Source organism: Uloborus diversus, chromosome 1, assembly GCF_026930045.1.
Source record: "Uloborus diversus isolate 005 chromosome 1, Udiv.v.3.1, whole genome shotgun sequence".
In the NCBI taxonomy this organism is placed as follows: Eukaryota; Metazoa; Arthropoda; class Arachnida; order Araneae; family Uloboridae; genus Uloborus; species Uloborus diversus.
The window spans coordinates 200,798,060-200,818,562 of record NC_072731.1 but is presented as its reverse complement, the minus strand read 5'-3'; the positions used below and the strand labels follow the sequence as shown (position 1 = coordinate 200,818,562).

Below are 20,503 nucleotides of genomic sequence, written 5' to 3'. Positions count from 1 at the left end.
ATACTTATCGAATTTTATAGGTTAGGTTTAGAATTTTATGCATCTTGGCCTTTACAAACGCTTTTCCATGTCAAATCCAATTTTTTACTCATTTCAAAATCTGACTGCACCTGTTGAAATTACTCACTGGTTTTTCTTTACTATGTGTTTCAACATCTTGGACATTAAGAATTTTATTTTTAGCATTATTTTTAACCTTGCTTATCAAGGGGGGCCCATTTGTAAAATTTTAGGGGGGGGGCTCAAAAAATTTCCCCATGGTTTAGCAGAATATTATTCCCATTGAATCCGATTTCTGTACAGATCAGAGATATTAAAACTTGCAATTTTTAATAATTTATTTATTTATGATTGGAAAAGAAATTTTTATACATTTTTGCAAAGAAAAAAGCACTAAAAGCAAGAAAGTTCTCATTTCTAAGAGGGCCCCCCCTTGCCCCCCTATATGAGCACCCTTGCTGTTTATATGTTCTATCTTGAATAGCTGAGGACTTGTATGCTTCCAATTTTTCCATGTCATTCGAAACTTTTAATTCCTTTGCATCTAAATTGATTCAAGAGGCATAAAAATTATCATTGATTTTCGTTACTGTCTTAAATTAATGAATTGTTGTTATTTAGAAGCCATTTAACGGCATTTTCGGGTCCTAAAATTAAAATTCGGACAACTCAATACTTTTTTGGCATTTGAAAACTGCCCTATGTTTCTTCTCGGGTGCCCAAGTACACCCTTGCCGAATTTGGTCAAGATCTGACATAAACTGTAGATTTGTACTGTGAAAATATATACATATACACACACATATATTTATACAGATTTACTCAATATAACTAATATCATGTTACAAATTTTTCATTATTTAGAAATAAATTGATATGCTCAATTTTCAAGTGATTAAACTTCATGATGCATGAATTGTGTTATTACGAAGGCTTTGATAATAATGAAAATGTTGATTTTGAAATCTAAATTTGTTAATAATAATTTATGCTTTAAAAATATAGGATAACTCAAACTGCAACTCTTCTACAAGTATGTCATCCAATAGGGCTGGAAACCCTGCTGATGTAGGTGGGAGCTCAGAAGATGTTGATGATGCTCAAGATGAAGAATCTTCTTCCTCATCAAATGTGGAAACGGAACTTGAAAACTTCCGTCTGCTGTGGAAAAAAGAAATTGAATCTTCTCCATTCAAAGGAAAGTTTAAAAGCAAAATGAGAGCAGTCACTTGTTCTACTGATACGGTAGCTGAGAATGTTGAACAAGAAGTAATTCAAACTATCTTTTGTTTCAAATCTATTGGAAGAAAGTTTATTTATTGTGTTTAAATTTTATTTATTCATTTATTTTTTCTCAACAAAGTGAAGGGTTGTATTAATTTGAAAAAAAAATGGTATAAAATGTAATCATATATTTTATTATAGTGTTCATTATAAATGCAAGCATCAAGTACAATCACATCTTCTAATGGATATATTTAAGAACTGTTAATCCTATTCTAACGAGTTCTTCTATCAAGACTAGATCATGTTCTGATGGCAATTTTTGAGAATTGTTAGCCACATTTTTCTGTGGGTTTTATGAACTTATGCCAATGGGGTATTTTCAAGTAGGTTTATCATGTTCTAATGGGAATGTCCAAAAGCTGTTGGCTTTTTTTTTTTTTTTAATTCCCACACTCCAATAGGGACAGTTTCCATTATTTTATTGAATAGGATATTTGTTATCCTTATTCTGTTGAGAATGTTTCAGCAGGGTTTACATTATCTAGAAACAGCTGTCCTTACTCTAATGAGAATTTTTAAGAACTATTGACAACATTCTGAGGAATATTTCATTTTTCTCTTTTGGGATTTTTAAGGGCTTATGTTTTGAACTAATTTTTCCTTATTTATTTCTGATAGAATCTTAGACATGTGTCACATAAGCTTACCCTTTTTCTCCTCCACAGAATAATGTAATATTTCAGGTAGTCTGTGCAATCCTAGTTAAGACATCTTATCTCTAGTTGGAATATTTTTTGATAAGATATTGCAACTAGAGACATTTTATCATAATTTTTGGGAAGGAACTGTTTTAACTTTTATCTTCAAACTCACCTTTAATAGCAGGCTTTTAAATATTTTTGCAATTTAACTCGAGCATAAAACCTTAGTCATATTAGTGAACTTATTGTAGAAAAATTAATTTAAAAGTCTAATTGTCTGGACCCTGATTGCACAAAAAACTCTGAAAGCTTGAGCTTCCTCTCAGAATTTTCAGGGAACCCAAAAATGATTGAAAAACTGTGTAAAGTTTGCTTCTGCTATTAAATTTAGTGCAAAAAAGATTGCAAGCATTAATTCTAGGTTCATTGAAACTTGGCCCCACAGTGTTATGATCTAATTCTTTAGCAATTATGTTTGTGAAGGGATAATTTTGACTCAACAACTGGCCGTCCTTATTTGTTGAGAATTGCAGCGAGGCGTATGTAATTTTCAAAATTTCTTTGTCTATAGCAGAGGGGGTTAGGGGAGGGATAGGAATTCTTCTTTAATACTTTTAGAAATAATGCTTTTATCATTAGAGAGTATTGTATCAATGTTTGGAGAATTTTTTCCAAAAATTTCCTAAACAAAAAGTTTAAGGTCTTGAAATGATACAGATCTTTCCTTAGCTCCAGAGTTTAATTAGACCTTGCTAATAGTCCCACCTCCCCCCGCCCCTGCAAAAAAAAGTGTATCTTGGATCCTTAAATTTTTTAAAAATTCATCTAAATTTAGGTTTGTTATATCGCCCTCTCCTTCACTCACTGTAATAGCCAGTTATCCTCACATAAATAGCAGCCAATGATCGAATAACTTACGTGTTTCAACAATGAAACTGGAGCCACGGCATGATAATTTGATAATATGTTTTGGTAATGTTTAACATGCAGGGAAAGGCTTTATTGTGACGAGGCTGAACTTGATCCAGCAACTTAACAGTTTTACTGGTAAAACTCATTTCAGGAGAATGAAGATACAAAAAAAATGGTCAACAATGAACGCTACCTACTGGTGTTTAGGGTTAATCCACTGGAGTTAGGGTTAAAATTTTAACTATCAAAATATCATCAAACAGGCAATGGCTTTGTTCAAATATAGAAGAAATTTTCACCCATCATATCTTGACGGGCGACTTTCTAGTTATAGGGCTGCCACTGCTGACTAAAAAAGCAACTATTGCAACTATTTTGAAGATTTGCAGACTATGACAACTATTTTAGCCTAAAATAAGACAAAAACAACTATTTTGTAAAGAAAGTTCTACCATTTCAGCCTAAAACAACTAAAAATGTAAAAAATACACAGAATTAAAAAAAAAAAAAATGGAAATGCCAAAAAAAAAAAAAAAATAAAATAAAATCTCATTGGCCAAACTTTTAATTCACTCTGGTCTGCCAAAATTCGCGAAAAGTTGCATTGTTTATCGCTAAAGATAACTATACCACCCACCCCCCCCTGTTTTTTTCTCTCCTAGCGCCATCAGACACCTGATGCATATTTCTTGCCAACAAGAACAACAACCTCATGAAGAGAAATATTACTTGTGGATTTGGCGGGGTTGGGTTTGCAATTACAACCTTGTACCTTGTACTTCTTGGTATGGAAGAAAGTAGTTTAGATTTCACAAACAAATGCTGAACGAAGCAAAGTTTAAAGGGGCCAAAGGTAGTGTTTTTTAGGTATTTTAGTTACAGTGGACATTTTTACCTGCCATTTTCTCTGCAATTCCGATATGTTATTTAATGAACATAGAGTATTCAGCTTTTTTTCTTATAATTATTTTCCTTTTTCTGTAAAGGTAATTAAGACTTAAATGTGTAAATGTAAATAAAAGCTTTATCTGCAAAAGTGAAATGGAATTTAAGATCAGTATTAAGCATTTTGCTTTTGTGATATAAAAGCCTCCATGTACTATATAAAACAATTCAGTGTGTGTTCAACACTTACTTGCTTATGTAATATTTAACTTGCTTCACATTCATAAGTACATTTAAACCCTATTAATAATGAAAAGTTTTGGAGGGTGACTTGTTAATTTTTTTCAACTACATGCTTACTAATAGCCATTACAATTATATGTGTGCTGATATTTGCTTTGTGTTATTTGATGAACATACACCATTTAGTCTTTTTTTTTTCTCGTTTTACTGTAAAGGTAAATACAACTTCAATGTAAATAATGTAAATAAAAGCTATTGATTGCTTTATATGCATACGTGTTTGTGAATGTAATAACCATGTTTAGAGTTTTTTTGTTTTTTTTTTTTTTAATTTAAAAGTATGTTGTACAAGATAACTAATGTGTGTTAGCAATACTTTGAAACAGAAAATTGCTTAGCTGCAGTTGACATATGGTGGACATCAAACGATTTCTTAACAGATACTTGGGTTATCCACCATATCATTTAAGTGAAAATAGTCAAAATTTTTGGTTTGTTTAATGGGTATACAGAGAGGTGGGGATTATAAGTTACTTCATTTAAAACAGAAAAGTGACAGATTTGTGCGCTTGAAGGAACCAGAAATTTTTATTTAACTTCTATGCTTTGAGACATTTCAAAAACATAATTACTGGCTGTAATGTTCTTATCACTGGAATAAGATTGATACAAAGCCATGTTGGGAACACCATTTATGTGTAAATGGATAGAACTTCACTTGTCCAGGTGATCCCGCTTATATACCATCAGGCATCGCAGCGTTCCTATATTCCTATATTTTCCTATATTTCTGAAAAAGTTCCTATAATTCCTATATTTTCCTATATTTTCAGTTTCCGATTCCTTTTTTTTTTTTTTTTTACTTTTCCCCTCCACTTTTGGCTACCGCCTTTTCCGCGATCCACGTGCAGCCGCCATTTTATCTTTCCTACTGTGCAGGGCTCCCAAATGGTTCGCTTTTCCCGCCAAAGTCCGTGTTTTATGGTAAAGTCCGCTTTAGACTTTTAACATTATGGTCTGATTAGTTCGCTTTTATATTGTTTTTACTTAAATATCAGATTTTAAAAGTTTTTCATTTCGTTAAAAGTTACTGTTCTCCCAAGCACGCCGCCGCAGCGCGTGTTAAACAAAGTTCGTACGCCCATGAAAAACCTTGAAAAGTTCTTGGGGGGGGGGGGGGGGAGGTCACACACACACATTTTCTAGTGTTTGAAAACCTTGAAAAAGTATAAAAAGTTTCTTTATTGCTTGAATTTATTTATTGTTTGGATTGTGCTTGTAATTCTTTTAAAAATATTTCATTAGTGCAATTTTCTGAACATATATATTCGATATGATTTATCGCGAAAAATTTCTTTCGTGTTTGAGGTTTCAATCCTTTTGCATCTTGTTAATATTTTGATTCTTTTTACAATCCAAAGTGATTTTGACATGTGCTTACCTTAGCTTAGCTTGTTTTTCGTTTAATTTCAATAATTAATGAAGGAATTATTTTGGAAACCATGGCAACATTGAACTTATCGGCTCGGACGCGGAAAAATGCTTCTCGCTTTTGAAATTTCAATCCTTTTGCATCTTGTAAATATGTTGATGTTTTCCACAATTAGAAGTTATTTTAGTATATGCTACTTTAGTTTAGCTTATTTTTCGTTTGAATTTAATAATTAACGAAGGAAATATTTTGGAAACCATAATTATAACATTGAGCTTATTCGGACTTCGCAGAAAATTGCATCTCGCGTTTGAAATTTCAATCCTTTTGCATCTTGTGAACATTTTGATGTTTTTGGCAATTTGAAGTTATTTTGACGTATGTTTCTATAGATTGGCTTATTTTTCGTTTAATTTCAATAGTTAACCAAGGAAATATTTTGGAAACCATAACAATAACATTGAGCTTATTCGGACTTCGCGGAAAATTGCATCTCGCGTTTGAAATTTCAATCCTTTTGCATCTTGTGAACATTTTGATGTTTTGATAATTGGAAGTTATTTTGACATATGTTTTTATAGATTAGCTTATTTTTCGTTTCATTTCAATAATTAATGAAGGAATTATTTTGTAAGCCATGGCAACATTGAACTTACTCGGATTTCGCGGAAAAATGCTTCTCGCGTTGGAAATTTCAATCCATTTGCATCTTGTAAATATTTTGATGTTTTCCACAATTGGAAGTTATTTTGACATATGCTACCTTAGTTTAGCTTATTTTTCGTTTAATTTCAATAATTAACGAAGGAAATATTTTGAAAACAATAACAACATTGAGCTTATTCGGACTTCGCGGAAAATAATTTCAATCCTTTTGCATCTTGTAAACATTTAGATGATTTTGACAATTGGAAGTTATTTTGACATATACTACTTTAGATTAGCTTATTTTTCATTTAATTTCAATAATTAACGTAGGAATTATTTTGGAAACCATGGTAACATTGAACTTACTCAGACTTCGCGGAAAATTGCTTTTAATGTTTGAAATTTCAATCTTTTTGAATCATGTAAATATTAAAATATTTTGCCCAATCGAATGTTGTTTTCCCATATTCCAACTTAGATTAGCATGTTTTAGGTTTAATTTAGTAGAAAATAAATAAATTTATTTTATGGGAAGCATGCCAACATTGAACTTGGTTCGTGAAAATTTACTTCTCTGAGCTTTCAATCGTTTTGCATCTTATAAATATTTTTATATTTATGGCAATTAGAAGTTATTTTGACATGTTACGTCAGATTAACTCGATTAAATTTTTACTTAAATAACTAAAAAGTTAATATTTTTTGTGTTGTTTAATTCAAGCTTATTTAGTTTTCCAAACATAATTTTGATTATCATTAGCTTATTTTCGGTTATTACTGTTTTTTTGTGTGGGAGGGGGAGGGGTATTAAATTTAAACAATTGAGCACATAACATTTTAAAGTAGCGTCTGTATATGAAACAAAGTTTAATTATGTAATTATATGAAGTTGAATTTGTACATCATTTCATTGTCATGATGCCTGCTGCTGTTGTTGTCGTGTGCCAAGTAGGCTGGCAATTTGAGGTGCACTGCTTCACTTTTCCAACTGTAGAGTAATTTGGTGTGAAGTCCGACTTCTACAGTACACACATGCCATAAGGACCCGTTTATAGGGGACAAGGACAGGAGAGAGAAAGTACGTCCATGCCCGAGCCGGGATTCGAACCCGGACCTTCCTATCGCAGTCAGACTTCTCTGACCACTAGACAAGGCAGGCGGCATGATGCCTGCTAAAGGGGGGAATTTGTTTCCCCCCCCCATAAAAGTTCAAAGCACTCATGGCCCTGCAATCATGGATTATTTTTTTTAATGTAAGCTTTATGAATCTTGAAAATATACTTTGAATATGAAAATTGCAAAACTATGCCTCATGTGATCTGCTTCTCTTTGTGATTGAGAATTTCAGACATTTTTAGGGAAACTTTCAATACAGTAGATCTGTTTGGTGTGTGATGGATTCATATAGGTGGAGAAGGGATATAAATGCTATTAAAGAAGCATTACAATACAGAAAAACACAAAAATAATTTTAAACTATAGAAAGATGAAGCACAGCTTCATCTATCCTTCAGTGAGACTACCAGCATCCCTGGTTCAATTCAAAATGTATCATTACGCCCATTTAGTTCTATGGAGGCAGCCTTAAGTGCTGCGCTAAGTGCCTCCCCCCCCTCCCATCCAAATGTTTGTGTAAATAATATTATTCAATGGATAAAAAGATCAGTTGTGCAGAAGGTGATAAAGGAATTGTATCATTAAAAATCAGTATTATGGTTAATTAACAAATTATTTTCAGGGATTTAGCAGCAGGCAGCTAATTTGCCTTTTGATGCTTCCTTGTGTTTAAATGAATGGTCCTCTCAAGATCCTCTTTTTAATCCTAACTGGTCCTCTTTAGTCCTCTTTTTGATTGAAATTGGTCCTCTTTTACCCTTTTCTAAAACTGAAATGTGTTGGGAGCCCTGCATTAGTTTCTAGAAAAGTGAAATTTTATCTGCACAATTGCATTCGATCTTCATTGATTTGGAGGCTTTGGTATGAACTTAAAGAAACGGTTTTGATTACTAAAATGCAGTTTCCTAACGACTTCTCATTTATTTATTTTGAAGTAATTTAAAAACCTATTTTAACTTAAATTTTCCAAAATGCATGTTTTTGTAAACAAGTGCAAGGTTCTATTTATTAATTTTTTTAATGAAAGTAGAAAAAACTAACCCCCCCCTCACTTTTTGTACTTTAAAACTTTGGGACAGTGGTGGCCACCAAGGTTTTTAGGTCTGGATTATTTTGCTTTAATGACCAAATATTTCTAAATCAAATAAATATTTTACTGGGTGTCCTTCAAAGTCATGGGAAATCGTGGATTTCAACTATGATCGAATTTGGTACTGAAAAGTCAGGATTTTCAGGGGGGAAAAATGGTCAAAAAGTATCATATCAGATTTTTCTGAAAAAAAAAAAAAAAACACAGTATACATTTAAATTTTTAATTTGCATACATTTAAATTTTTACCTGAACACTTTTTTCTAGAAAAGAAAAGGAAATTCACAATAATTTCTTTTTCACAAAAATAAAGAAAATTCACAAAAAATATTTTGCTTTTTCGCATAGCGGGGACTTAAAAAATGAAACCTGGATTGACCCCTGATATAACTGTGACATGTGACTTTGATTTCAGCATAGCACATGTTTCAACAACTTATAAAACTTTAAGTTTGGCTTTTACTGCATTGTCAAGTGATAACATAAATCAGAACAGAACTTCACGAATTTCATTCTACTGCACAGCTTGCCCATCGCAGTATCGGATCATGCAAAATCTTTCATTAAAAATTAGATTAGTGACACAACTATTTTAAGAAAGATTTGTGTTCATCTACAAAAAGTTTCGTCTATTTTTTTTTTATTTTTAAAGAAGTATGCCTTAATATTTTTAGTACAAATTACAGTTTTACACTCTTTTACTGTTTGTAAAATTGATTTTGTGTGTATTTTTAGACTTAATTATGCGTATGTATTGCACTTATGTCAGGTAGTGTAATTACATGTTTTTAATCGAATAGTAGTATTGCATTTTGAAAAAAAATGTCATACTGGCGAGCTTTGTTATCGAAATTCCTGTATATCCTTTTTTTTTCAAAATATTCCTATATTATTTCGAAAAATTCCTATAATGTTTGCAGAAAATTCCTATATTTTCCATCGAATTCCTATATTTTTTTCAGAAAATTCCTATATTTTCCTATATTTTTGTTGGCAAATGTCACTTCTATCCCTGTACCATGCAGCTGAGGTATGTCTATTCATCAAAGTATACGTAAATTGATTTAATATGAATACTATTTAAAAAATAATGGGAGACTACTTTAGATACTATTTTTCTCATTTGGCGACTATTTTGCAGTTTATTTTTTGTTTAAGATGCTACTAAAATGACTATTTTTAGGACCATAACTCAGTGGCAGCCCTGTAGTTATAAAAATCTTGTGACGGATGTGATGTTTGCGAGGCATGAGTTTTCACCTGCACTCATATTTCTGGAAATTCCCGTGAATATTTTAATGTTTCATGACTAGAGCATTTTTTTTTCTATTAAAAGACATTCAAGTGAAACTTAATACATGATATTTATGATGAATTAAATTTTTTTTAATGAACAGGAAATTTATTTATGTTGTGACTTAGGTGACAAAATTTGTGACGGGTGTGATACTGTGCACACCCGTCTGTGAACAAATCCGCTACTTGGATGACCAATTTCTAAAAGTGTAGTGATCAGGACAGATGACAAACTTGACACTAGTGAATATAAATTACATTTCATAAGAAAAAAAAGCCAGCACTGGGTGTACATTTAGTTTAGCGCTTGTTCAATAGCCGCTAACGATATTAGGTCAAGTATAGCTTTTTTTGGTATTTAGAAACAATTTCTTTTTTTAAATATCACCTTTACGGGGAAAAATAAACACGGTCATCCATTAGCTTGTAAACCGTTACTTTTTTTTTCTTTTTATACAGTTAATTTGTAAAACAGTAACATAATACTATTAATAATGTGTAGTACTTTGTAGTACTACACATTGCCTTGGGTGGTTAGTGAAAAAAAATAAAAAAATAAAAGCTACTCTGGTGTTAATATAATCTGACTGCAAGTAAGACAATAGCATTTGAGTTGCAGTGATAGCTATATTTTACATTGTAAACTTTGCAGTCTATTCAACTTGAACATTATCAGAGTGGCTTTCCCAAAAGTTGTCACTTCTCTGAACTTCATTTCTTCAGTGTTTTCTTCAATATACAGATCAATTCTTGTCATCGTCACCGCACAATTACATAAATGAAAAGACTTAGCTCAATGTGACAATGTTGACTGCATTTAGCCCCCACAAATACGACTACTGTCTTGTTCTATACAAAACGGTAAAAAAAATTCTAATCTCATGTCAGTTGAAAATCCCCTGTCTTGGAAAAAAGTACTTGTTTGATTGTTATACATCATTTTTGATTGAGCTCTACAGCAATCAGAACATTTTCAACCTACAGCAGGTTAACACAATTCCGTTTTCAGATAAGTTATGCTAGCACTTTAAAATGTCCCATGGAGCATATTTTTGTCATGATACTTTAACTTGCTGCCATAAGGGAGCAAATTGTATTATCTTTTAACCATGCACAACTTGTAAATGATAATTGGTTAATAAGACTTTATATTGCATACTGAGAACCTGTGCCATAATTTTGGGCAAAGTTTACTTGTTGTACAATTCTAGTGTCTCCTATATTACTTTTTATCTCAGGAAAAAAATTTAACCGAGGCATTTTCACAAAACAGAATAATTATCGAAATGTGCAACTGATTATTTACTTCCTTTAAAGCTATTTTACTCATTTGAAATGTTTCAAGAATTAAATAAAGTAACTCACTTTCTAAGCAAAAAATTATTCAAGTGCAAATAATTAAAATCTGTCATGTTATAAAATTTTCAGATTATTTTTTAAAACTACAATGCTAATTTGTTAAGAAATAAAATGGTTTGATCTTCTATTTCATTTAAAAAGTTTTAAAAAGCTATTTTAAATGCTGTTGCACCTGTCTCAATTGATTTTGTCAAACCTGTCACAAACGTTTGTCACACATGCCACACCAAATTTTCTCAGAGAAGAAATAGTTTATCAAATTTAAACGTTGTACTCTTATTCAGACCTGTAAACATCAGAACTTTGGAAATTTTCATGTTTTTCCATGGAAGAATGCATTTGATATGGTCACTTAAGCATCTTTTTTTTGTGACGGGTGTGACAGCGAGACCTTATAACTTTATTTATACTAAAAATCCTGTTGAATATTTTGTTATGAAAAATTAAGGGTTCTAAAGGATGGACAAATGTCACTAATATTAATATCTACACACATGTACAAAATTCTCGTCCTTTAAGATTATTAAATAGTAGGACTCGACCGATGCATCGGCCTGGCCGATGCATCGGCGCCGATGGTTCAACAATTTAGGCATCGGCATCGGCGGCCGATGCTAACTTGCAGGAAACATCGGCCCATCGGCCTTAAAAAACGTCGTAAAGCCGATGGAATTGGCCGATGTTTTCGAAAAAAAAAAAAAAGACTTTTGCTGTTTTACTTTTTAATGCAAAGTAAAGGGAGTTATTGTTTTCATATAAAATTTTTTACTTAAACTTCAGTATGAATTTCTATTTTAGCCACAGCTGAAAGAGTTTTTAATACTGCATTCAGTTAGCAAACAAGTTAATTATTGCGTTGTTTCTTGCGGCTGGATGTACGTATGTATCTCTCATAAGTCATAACTCAAAAATGGTAAGCTGTAGAAGGTTAAAATTTCTCATGTGGAGTGTGCGTACGTTCCAGAAGTGCACTTCCCTTTTTCTTTTCGATCGGGTGTTCTAAAAAGCCTATTTACTCATTTTTTGTGTCTATTAATTACTCATTTCAGTACAAAACTAATATAGCGTCTTAGACTAACGATCATTTGGTGATACACTCTATAAGAAAAAAATCGACGCACCAAAAAGGAGTGATCCAATTGAGACGAAAATTGGTGGATAGGAAGACAATGCACAGAATAGTAAATGATTAAATTCTTAGAAAAATTGAATAATTTATGTCAGAGTTACAGTAACAAGTTCAATAAGGTATTGACCCGCCTCTAGTCTAGATACAAGCTGAAGCACGACGTGGGAAACACCGATAAAGCTCGCGGAAGTTCTCCTGCGGTATTTCCGGCCAAATTCGCTCTAATTGTCCGACGAGGTTATCAACATTCCTTGCCAGATGCTATCGCCATCCCATCATATCTTAGACATGCTGAATGGGAGAGAGATCTGACGATCTGGCAGGCCACGGAAGAGTTTGACAAGCTTGCAGACAGTTCACAGCAATACATGCCGTGTGTTACCTTGCATTGTCCTGCTGAAAACCAGCCGAGGATACTGCAAAAGGAACGGCAACAAAACAAGTCTTAGGATGTCGTCGACGTACCACTGTGCAGTAAGTGTACCTCTAATTTCGACTAAAGGGGCCCAGTTATCAAAGGAAATGGCACCCCAGACCATAATGCCTTGTTGAGTGCCAGTGTGGCGTGCAAAAAGGATCCCTCTCTGCCCAGGGTGTCTCCAAACACGTCTTCGATGATCGTCATGACACAGTTGGAAGCGGGATTCGTTGCTAAAGACTATACGTCCCCAGTCGGTAAAATTCCAATCTGATCGAGCCATGCACCACTGTAATCTGACTCGGCAGTGTGTAGGCGTCAGTGGCAGGTGGCGTAACGGTCAGCGCGAGTGTAGATTTCGTTGTCCCAACCGTCTGTAAATGGCCATGATGGACACTGGTGTTTGGGTTGAACGTCTGGTGGTTCAAAGAGATGAAGAAAGCGCTGTGACAGCTGATCGCACAATCACTCTGTCATCACGATCTGTTGTGACCCTAGGTCGACCGCTAACATCCTGACGCTGAACTCTGCCATTTTCCACTCATCCTTGCAAGCATCTTTGAAACGCCGCATCACTTCGACTCAAATGACGAGCGATTCTCCGATTTTATCAATCGGCCTCTTTCAATCCAATGATAAGACCTCGTCTAAACTCTGACAGTTGCTCGTAATGAGCACGAACCATGCGGCGAGGCATTTTTAAGTTGTGGAAAGGTAATCTGAATCGCAATCAAACCGAAAGTTTTAACAACTGTTCAAGAATTGCTCTTTATATACATCTGCTGGAAGCGCAGTTTCGATGCGCTGGAGATCAAACTATTCATTCATCGGACACCAAATTTTAATCATTTGCACATCTGGTCAAAACACTCATGCATACAAAATTTCAAAGCAATCGGATGATTGCTTCTTGATGCGCCGATTTTTTTTGTTATAGAGTGTATATTGCTGAATTAGAGACCATGGAAACAAATATGAGATGGCAAAACAAGTTTTTGTGTCATTTTGTTAGATTTTCGTTGAACCGACGGTAATTTTTAGAACTCTTGCGTGCCCCCTCCCCCTCTCTGTATTTCTGAAATTAAACTCTAGTTGCACTTCCGAGTTGTTTAAAACTAACACCATTCATAAAATTAGAGATTTTTTTCAAACTTAATGTATTGTTTAGGCAGAATTTAAAGCATTAATGTAAGAAATTGACTAAAGACGTTTTGAATGGTGACATATTTCGGAAATCAAAGGGACTTTTGAAATTTTTTCTTCGGAAGTGCTGAAGTCGACTCAGAAACTCTTCCGAGGCGCTGGCGGTAGCAGTTCTGTACCAAACAAATGAGGCCGAAGTAGGGAATGAAGTTTAATGTTGTGAGTTACTCCAAAATCAGTGGGTGACCCCCCTTCCCCCGCCCGTCCTCGTCGTTTCAAGCATTTCTTAAATATTTAGCGATTATTTATTTTGCTCAAGAAATATCATTTTGCGTATTTCTCATTCTTGTTTCATCTTTATTTCGTAATGCGCCATCTTTTTTGCATCATTTATAGCGATCGATTTTTTTTCTATTGTAAGTAACTATTTTCATGTATTTTTTATAAAATCAATGAACGAGTTATTTTCGTTTTCATCGTTCATATTTTTAATAATATGTTATAGGAAAGTTTCAAGGATTTTCTATTAAGCAATTTTAATTTCAGCAAAAAAATTTAATTTTAACTTGTTTGTAGTGCTTCATAAAAGATTTTAACCAATCAAATTGTTCAATATTAGGTGTGCTAACATCATATCAAGTAGTATATGCATTCAGTTATTATTAACTTGGAGTAAATATCGAGTTTTTTTTATTGTAGCTGCGTTTTAAAAACCTCACTCTTTTCATGGCTATTTCTTTTTTCAGAAAAAAAATTATGTCACTGTTATAGCTTTTACGAAAAATGCATTTTTTTTCTATTCAAAAATTTTAAATAAGTATAAAAATGTTCCTATTATGATTTAATATTGTAATCTGTTACTTTTTTAGTTTAATTTCATGACTAAAAAATGTCTACGTGCAATCTTTCCACTTTAATTGCTTAATTTCTTGACGGTTTCATATTTTTATTCTTTTTTTTTTTTTGAATGATTAAACAACATAATTTAAAGTGTTTTAACTATGTATAGTGTACATAATCCATACATTATTACAATAGTGTTGAAATCTTAGTTATATGTTCAATTTAAAAAAAAAAAAGAACAAATCAATTGGTTATTAAACAGTGTCTTTGTTTTCCCTCATTTTTTTTCTTTCTTTTTTTTTTTTTGACTGTTGTTCTTTCTCTATCATCTTACAACAGTCAAAAAAAGAGAAGCATAACGGCACCCTATATAGATTGTACGTAGTACGATCCAAAATTTCGGGGACAAGTTGTATAAAACTTTACTCAGAATAGTTCACATTACCGAAGCACGTCCACCTTCAAAGGGTCACCTTGAGGGACTATGTACTTCTGCCAGTGTTCATACAACTTTTGGAAACACTCCCTGGAAGCCTTTATCGTAACCTACTATGATGCAGTTTTATCTTCTCCTGACGGAAGAAAGCGGCGTCCATGCAAATGGTTTTTGCTTGGAACAGGTAAGAGTCACACGGAGCTAAGTCCGACGAAACGTTATGTTATTTGTTTGTCATATCAGAGCATTGATCAATCAAACCATGCATAATCAACATGAAAGTCGCCTTCTTCCCCACGATGAAATTAAAGCAGCAGCGCAAGAAATCTTACCGGAGGTTGCGAAAAATGGCTGCCAGGAGTGCTTCTAAAAGCTATAAGAATGTTGGCAGAAGTGCTTAGTCCTTCAAGGTGATTATTTTGTAGATAGATGTGCTTCGGTAATGTGAACTATTCAGGGTAAGGTTTTATATTGCTTGTCCTCAAACTTTTAGATCATATTACGTACGTATGAGTTTTCAACTTACTATTTCATAACGTTTCTGAGTGACGCAAGTTTACGCGTATGAAGACATCACAAGAGAACTTGCGATAATTACCTGAGGAGGTGTTCAAAATGGATATTTTGGTCCTCTATATGTTCTTTGGTACAGATGCGTGTGCAGATGTGTCGAAAAAACTTTGAAGTTTAAATTATGGGATCGTAAAATAGAAATTAGGTCGAAATTTGATTTTTTTTAATTACAAGACCTTATTCGTAGAAAGGAAGTAAAGTGAAATGAATAAATGATCCTTTAAATCCCTGACAATGTTATCAATTTATTTCCGTTAGATTTTTTTTTTTTTTGCCATCGGCCAACGGCATCGGCCATCGGCAATCGGCCATTTAGAGGAAAACAATCGGCAATCGGCCATCGGCCATCTTTGAACAATCGGCCAACAATCGGCATCGGCCCATCGGCCAAAAAATGCCATCGGTCGAGCCCTATTAAATAGTAATCCTAGGCGAATGAAAATACTATGTTTTTCCGAAACACAAGATTGTTATATTACATTAACTTTAGGCTCAACAAATAAAATAAAAAGGTTACTTTTATGAAAATTTTCTTTATAATTTCATAAACCTCATGATATTATCTTTAATTTGATGTATTACTTGTAGCAATAAAACAATTTTTTAATTTGTGCTCACATTTCCACTTTTTTGTGGAATTCCCCTTTAACCACACTGATTTATTTAAGAAATACTAAGGAAAATATTGTCTTTGATATTGACATGGAAGTCGTTATTAATAATGCTGCTGCCTCTTATTTTTAATTCATTGTTTTTTTCTTACATTGTTTAAAAAATTGCTGTTAATCATGATTTGTAATCAAAATTGTTTCAGGCTCGGTGGTTGTTTTTGCACGGTGTTCAAGCAGAAAGGATGGGAAAATTGCAAGATGGTAAGTTTAAGTGTCAAGATCTCTACATAGTATAAAATGAAGTCTCTAAAAAGCGTCTGTTTGTTATTACAAGCAATTCAAAAACTACCCGGCTGATTTCGCTGAAATTTTCACAGTATCTTTTTTTCAGCACCGGAAAGGTTTGCAGACCAGTTCGAAAAAAATTCGACAAGTAGTTTTTTTTTTATTCCAATATAGGCTTAATTTTCACATAAATTCTCGAATATGGGGGTGAAAAATTACTTGCACATAATATTACATATCGTTAGAAAGGATAGAATTTTCCACGTTCTACGCAATTTGTTCCAATGCTCTAACTTTATTACAGCGGGAGTTATTTGTGTTTTTAGTTCAAATTTTTTTAGGCTTAACTGAAATTGGACATTACTTTCTTCATTCAATAAATCAATAAAAAGTGAAGAAATTTTCCCAGTTTTATTTTTGACACCATTGGAAAAAGCTACATTTTTTTACTCCAGATCTATCTCAACCTTTGGTCGAAAAAGTAAGCTTCTAACTCCAAAGGAAAAAAAGTTACAACACTTTTTAAAAAAAGTTCAAAAAATTCCATTTCCATTCAAGTTGTTAACCATTTAATTTTCATGTTTCCATGGTTACGCTTTTTGAATCCATTGTATCTTTCACACTTTAATTTCTTAAACTTATTTTATTTTATGTTTCCATGGTTAGGGTTTTTAAATCCATCTTTTCTATTTTAATTTCTTAAAATTATTTTCTGTCATCATTGTTTGGAAAGGAAACTCTGCATGATGTTTTTTTTTTTCTTTTGTTTAAGCCTGATTGTTGAATATACGTCACTTGACACAATGTTTATTTTCAAGGTAGACCGTGCAACGCAGCTAAATCTATACATATAATAAAATAAGATGTTTGTGTGTGTGTGTGGCGCGCTTTCCGGGAAAACGGTAAGGCCTAGAAAGATGAAATTTGGTATACAGGTACAGTTTCTGCCGAAGAAATGCACCTTGGGCTTCGATTTTTGATATTTTAATTAGAAAAAAAGTTATTTAATACTTTATGTGTTTTTTTGCACTTTTTAGTACTTTTTACCTCACAGACCCCGAACCAATCGCACCACACAAATGTTTTTGTACTATAGTGTTGGAAATTTAATTTTAAATATGATGAATGAAAAAATTTTGAAGATAGAGCAATTTTTGTATTTTTTATGAATTTTTGAAAAAACCTTCAATTTGCATTTTTTCCTGGGTTTTACATTTTTCTAATATCATCCTGCGAGAAGTATCAAAGCCTTATTTCTAAAATTTAAGTTGGTAATAGTAAAAACATTTCGCCCTCTTCAGAAGAAAAAAGTTCTTAAAAATACGCAATAGTTTTTTTTTTAATTTTTTTAATTCTGAACACATATCTTTCTACGCATCGGTCAAAAAAAGCATTCTTCAATCTTCTATACTTCTGACGTCACTACTTGGATTTCGATTCGATATTTACGACGGCATCTTAATCGCAAACAATGTTATTAATCTTTTTTTTTTACTATATAGCTTACTTCTACATTTTATGACGTGATGACCACGTGTTTGTTTTTCCGGCAGCGCTTGCTTTCTTTCTTTCCTTTTTTTTTTGTTTAATTTAGGGAATGCATTTATTTCATTTTCCATCTCCCCCCCCCCCCCCCCCCCAAGCTGGACGTTTTGCTGTTTCGATATTGCGTTACATTTCATAGTTGTGCGCATTTAATTCAATAAAAATGTTTTTTTTCTTTGTCACTTACTTTACTTTGTTACTTTTTTGCACACTACGGGGAGTTTTGGAGATAACTTTTTTTTTGTTCTACTTAAATAAAAAAAGCGGTTTTTTGTGTGATCTTTGTTTTTATTAGGGGAGGTTAAACTAAATAGAGATGTAAAAGAAAATTTAGAGATTGATCATAAAGGTAGATAGCCGCCGAAGGCGGCAATCTTGGCGTAAAAATGTGAATGGCACAAAAAAAGATAGAGATGGATTGATTAATACTGCAGCCAACTTTGTTTAAACAGCCGCCGAAGGCGGCAAACTTGAAGTAAAAAGGTAAATGACAAGTTAGCCAAACAGCCGCCATAGGTGGTTGCTTGCATAGAAAGGTGAATGGCGTAAGAAGGCGAACCAGCTGGTCGCCGCAGGCGGCTAGTCTTTAATAAATTGATGTATAAAATGAGTTTTTTTTATATAAGCTATGGTAAAAAAAGCTATGCTATTTAATCGTATGCCAACTAAAGATGAAAGAAGACACTGCTGTTGGAAGCATTGCTAACAGGGCCGTGACCAGAAAATAATTTCGGGGAGGGTTTAAAAATTTCCATTCAGAGCTTTGTGCTATTTGTACTAATGTTCAAGTTGTCGGTTATCTATTATGATTGTGTTTTATGCAATTGATATACATGTAAAAGACATTTGAGTTTTGGAACAATATTGTTTGGAACAACATTGTTGTCGGAAATTTTTAAATATAAACGAGCATTTAAACGCAAAACCGAAATTTTCAGGGGGGGGGGGGGTAACTCTAAGAACCCCCTTTTGTATACAGCCCTGGTTGCTAATAAAATCTATTTGCAATTTCTCTAAACAAGCCATTGATTTATAGTTTTTTCATCTGTAGCTTAAAATATGCTTTCTTTTTAAGTCGTCTTAAGGATTAATTTTTTAAGTAAATAACGTTTCTTTTTTTTTACATTTTGTGTTTAATTAAATTTCTTAGAAAAGATTCTAGGAGATTCAACTGGGGGACTTCTGAAATGATTTTAAGTTGTTAATAAGGCTGTCCATAAATGTCACTTTTTTCTTTTATTTTGATCCCCTTTCTATATCAAAAAGTCACATCTCCGTATCCTTGTCACATGTTATAATATTTTTCAAAAGTTAAGCATATTCATAATGCATGATGTCACATTTCTTGTCAGAGCTGGGGTGAAAATGCATCAACCTAGTTTGAAACTACGGGTCCGGCCTTTGAGGTTACCCTGCTCAGAATCATAGTAGTCTGACTTTAATGTGAGAGGAGGGCTTGGTGGACAATATGAAAAGAGGCTCATCTTGCCTCTTGGTGGACCAGTTTCTTGTTACCCCCCTCCTCCCCTTTTTCATTTGGATGATCCTGCGCATACGTACAGGGCTCGTACGGGTCATGGAAAGTCATGGAGAAAATAAGCAAATTTGAAACCTGGAAAAGTCATGGAAAATTGAAATTTTCATTCCAAGTCATCGAAATTTATTTAAGGTCATGGAAAAATGTCCTTTTCAAAGAGAAAGTAACGGTGACTAAAAGAGCATTAAAAATCTTGAGTGATTTAACAGTATTGCACATATTAAAGCTATTAAAACTGGAAAATTGAACAATCCCAAAAGCAAATCTGAGTTTTGAAATCTCATTGCATCCAGTTCCGTAGCAGCAGCTCATCTTTTTTTTTTGCAATGTGATTTAGACATCACTCATTTTGAATTTACCATTATTTTCAACATTTCTTATATTTTATTTTTTGTAGTAGCAAACTTGCACGTTCTTGATTTTTGCCACGCCCACACAAAAAATGCAATTCAATTGCATCCCAGTTTGTTTCCATCACTCGTAAAAACTTTATTATTAAGTTTGTCAGAGTTTATCTTAATTAGCTGAAGGTTTTAGAAAATAAAGAACTTGAGTCACTCAATAGAATGCTGAAATAGGGGAATTTCTGATACTCTAAAACTGTAGTGCCCAACATACGGCCTGCAAAACTAATCCATGTAACCCCCTGCTAATAATATGCTCAGGGTCCGCAGACCTCCTATTTTTTCCTGGTTTCCTATTAGTAACCTGTAGTTTGCATTCTAAAATCAACAATTGCAGTGAAGTTCACGGACAAATTTCACTTATTTTTAACTTTTCGAGAAAAGTAAAAATGCCACACAAGCACAATGATAAGATATAGAAATATCAGACGGCTCATCCAAAAATGATCTAAGTGAACTCAGAAAACAATTTAGTTGTAACTGGAGTTATTTAATTGTTTTGATTTCTGGAGTGATATCGAAAACTAAATCCCTGTGAAGCCCCCAAAAAAGTCCTAATTTACTGAAGTTTCCTTCGTCCTTCTTAATTAATTTACACCAATTTTTCCACAATCTTTTGCCATTACCTTAAGGGGGGATAAACCGAAATCGTCTCTAGTGAGACAAGAAA

The 20,503-nt window shown here is 33.2% G+C and overlaps 1 protein-coding gene across 1 annotated transcript in view; it reads left to right on the top strand.

The window, feature by feature from the left end:
- The window catches only part of LOC129234127 (F-box only protein 9-like), a 43,509-nt gene that overhangs the window by 1,344 nt on the left and 21,662 nt on the right, over positions 1-20,503 (top strand). The window contains exons 2-3 of the mRNA XM_054868020.1: positions 1,006-1,269; positions 16,266-16,323. Coding sequence (XP_054723995.1) covers positions 1,006-1,269; positions 16,266-16,323 — 322 coding nt within the window. The remainder of the gene's footprint in view (positions 1-1,005; positions 1,270-16,265; positions 16,324-20,503) is intronic.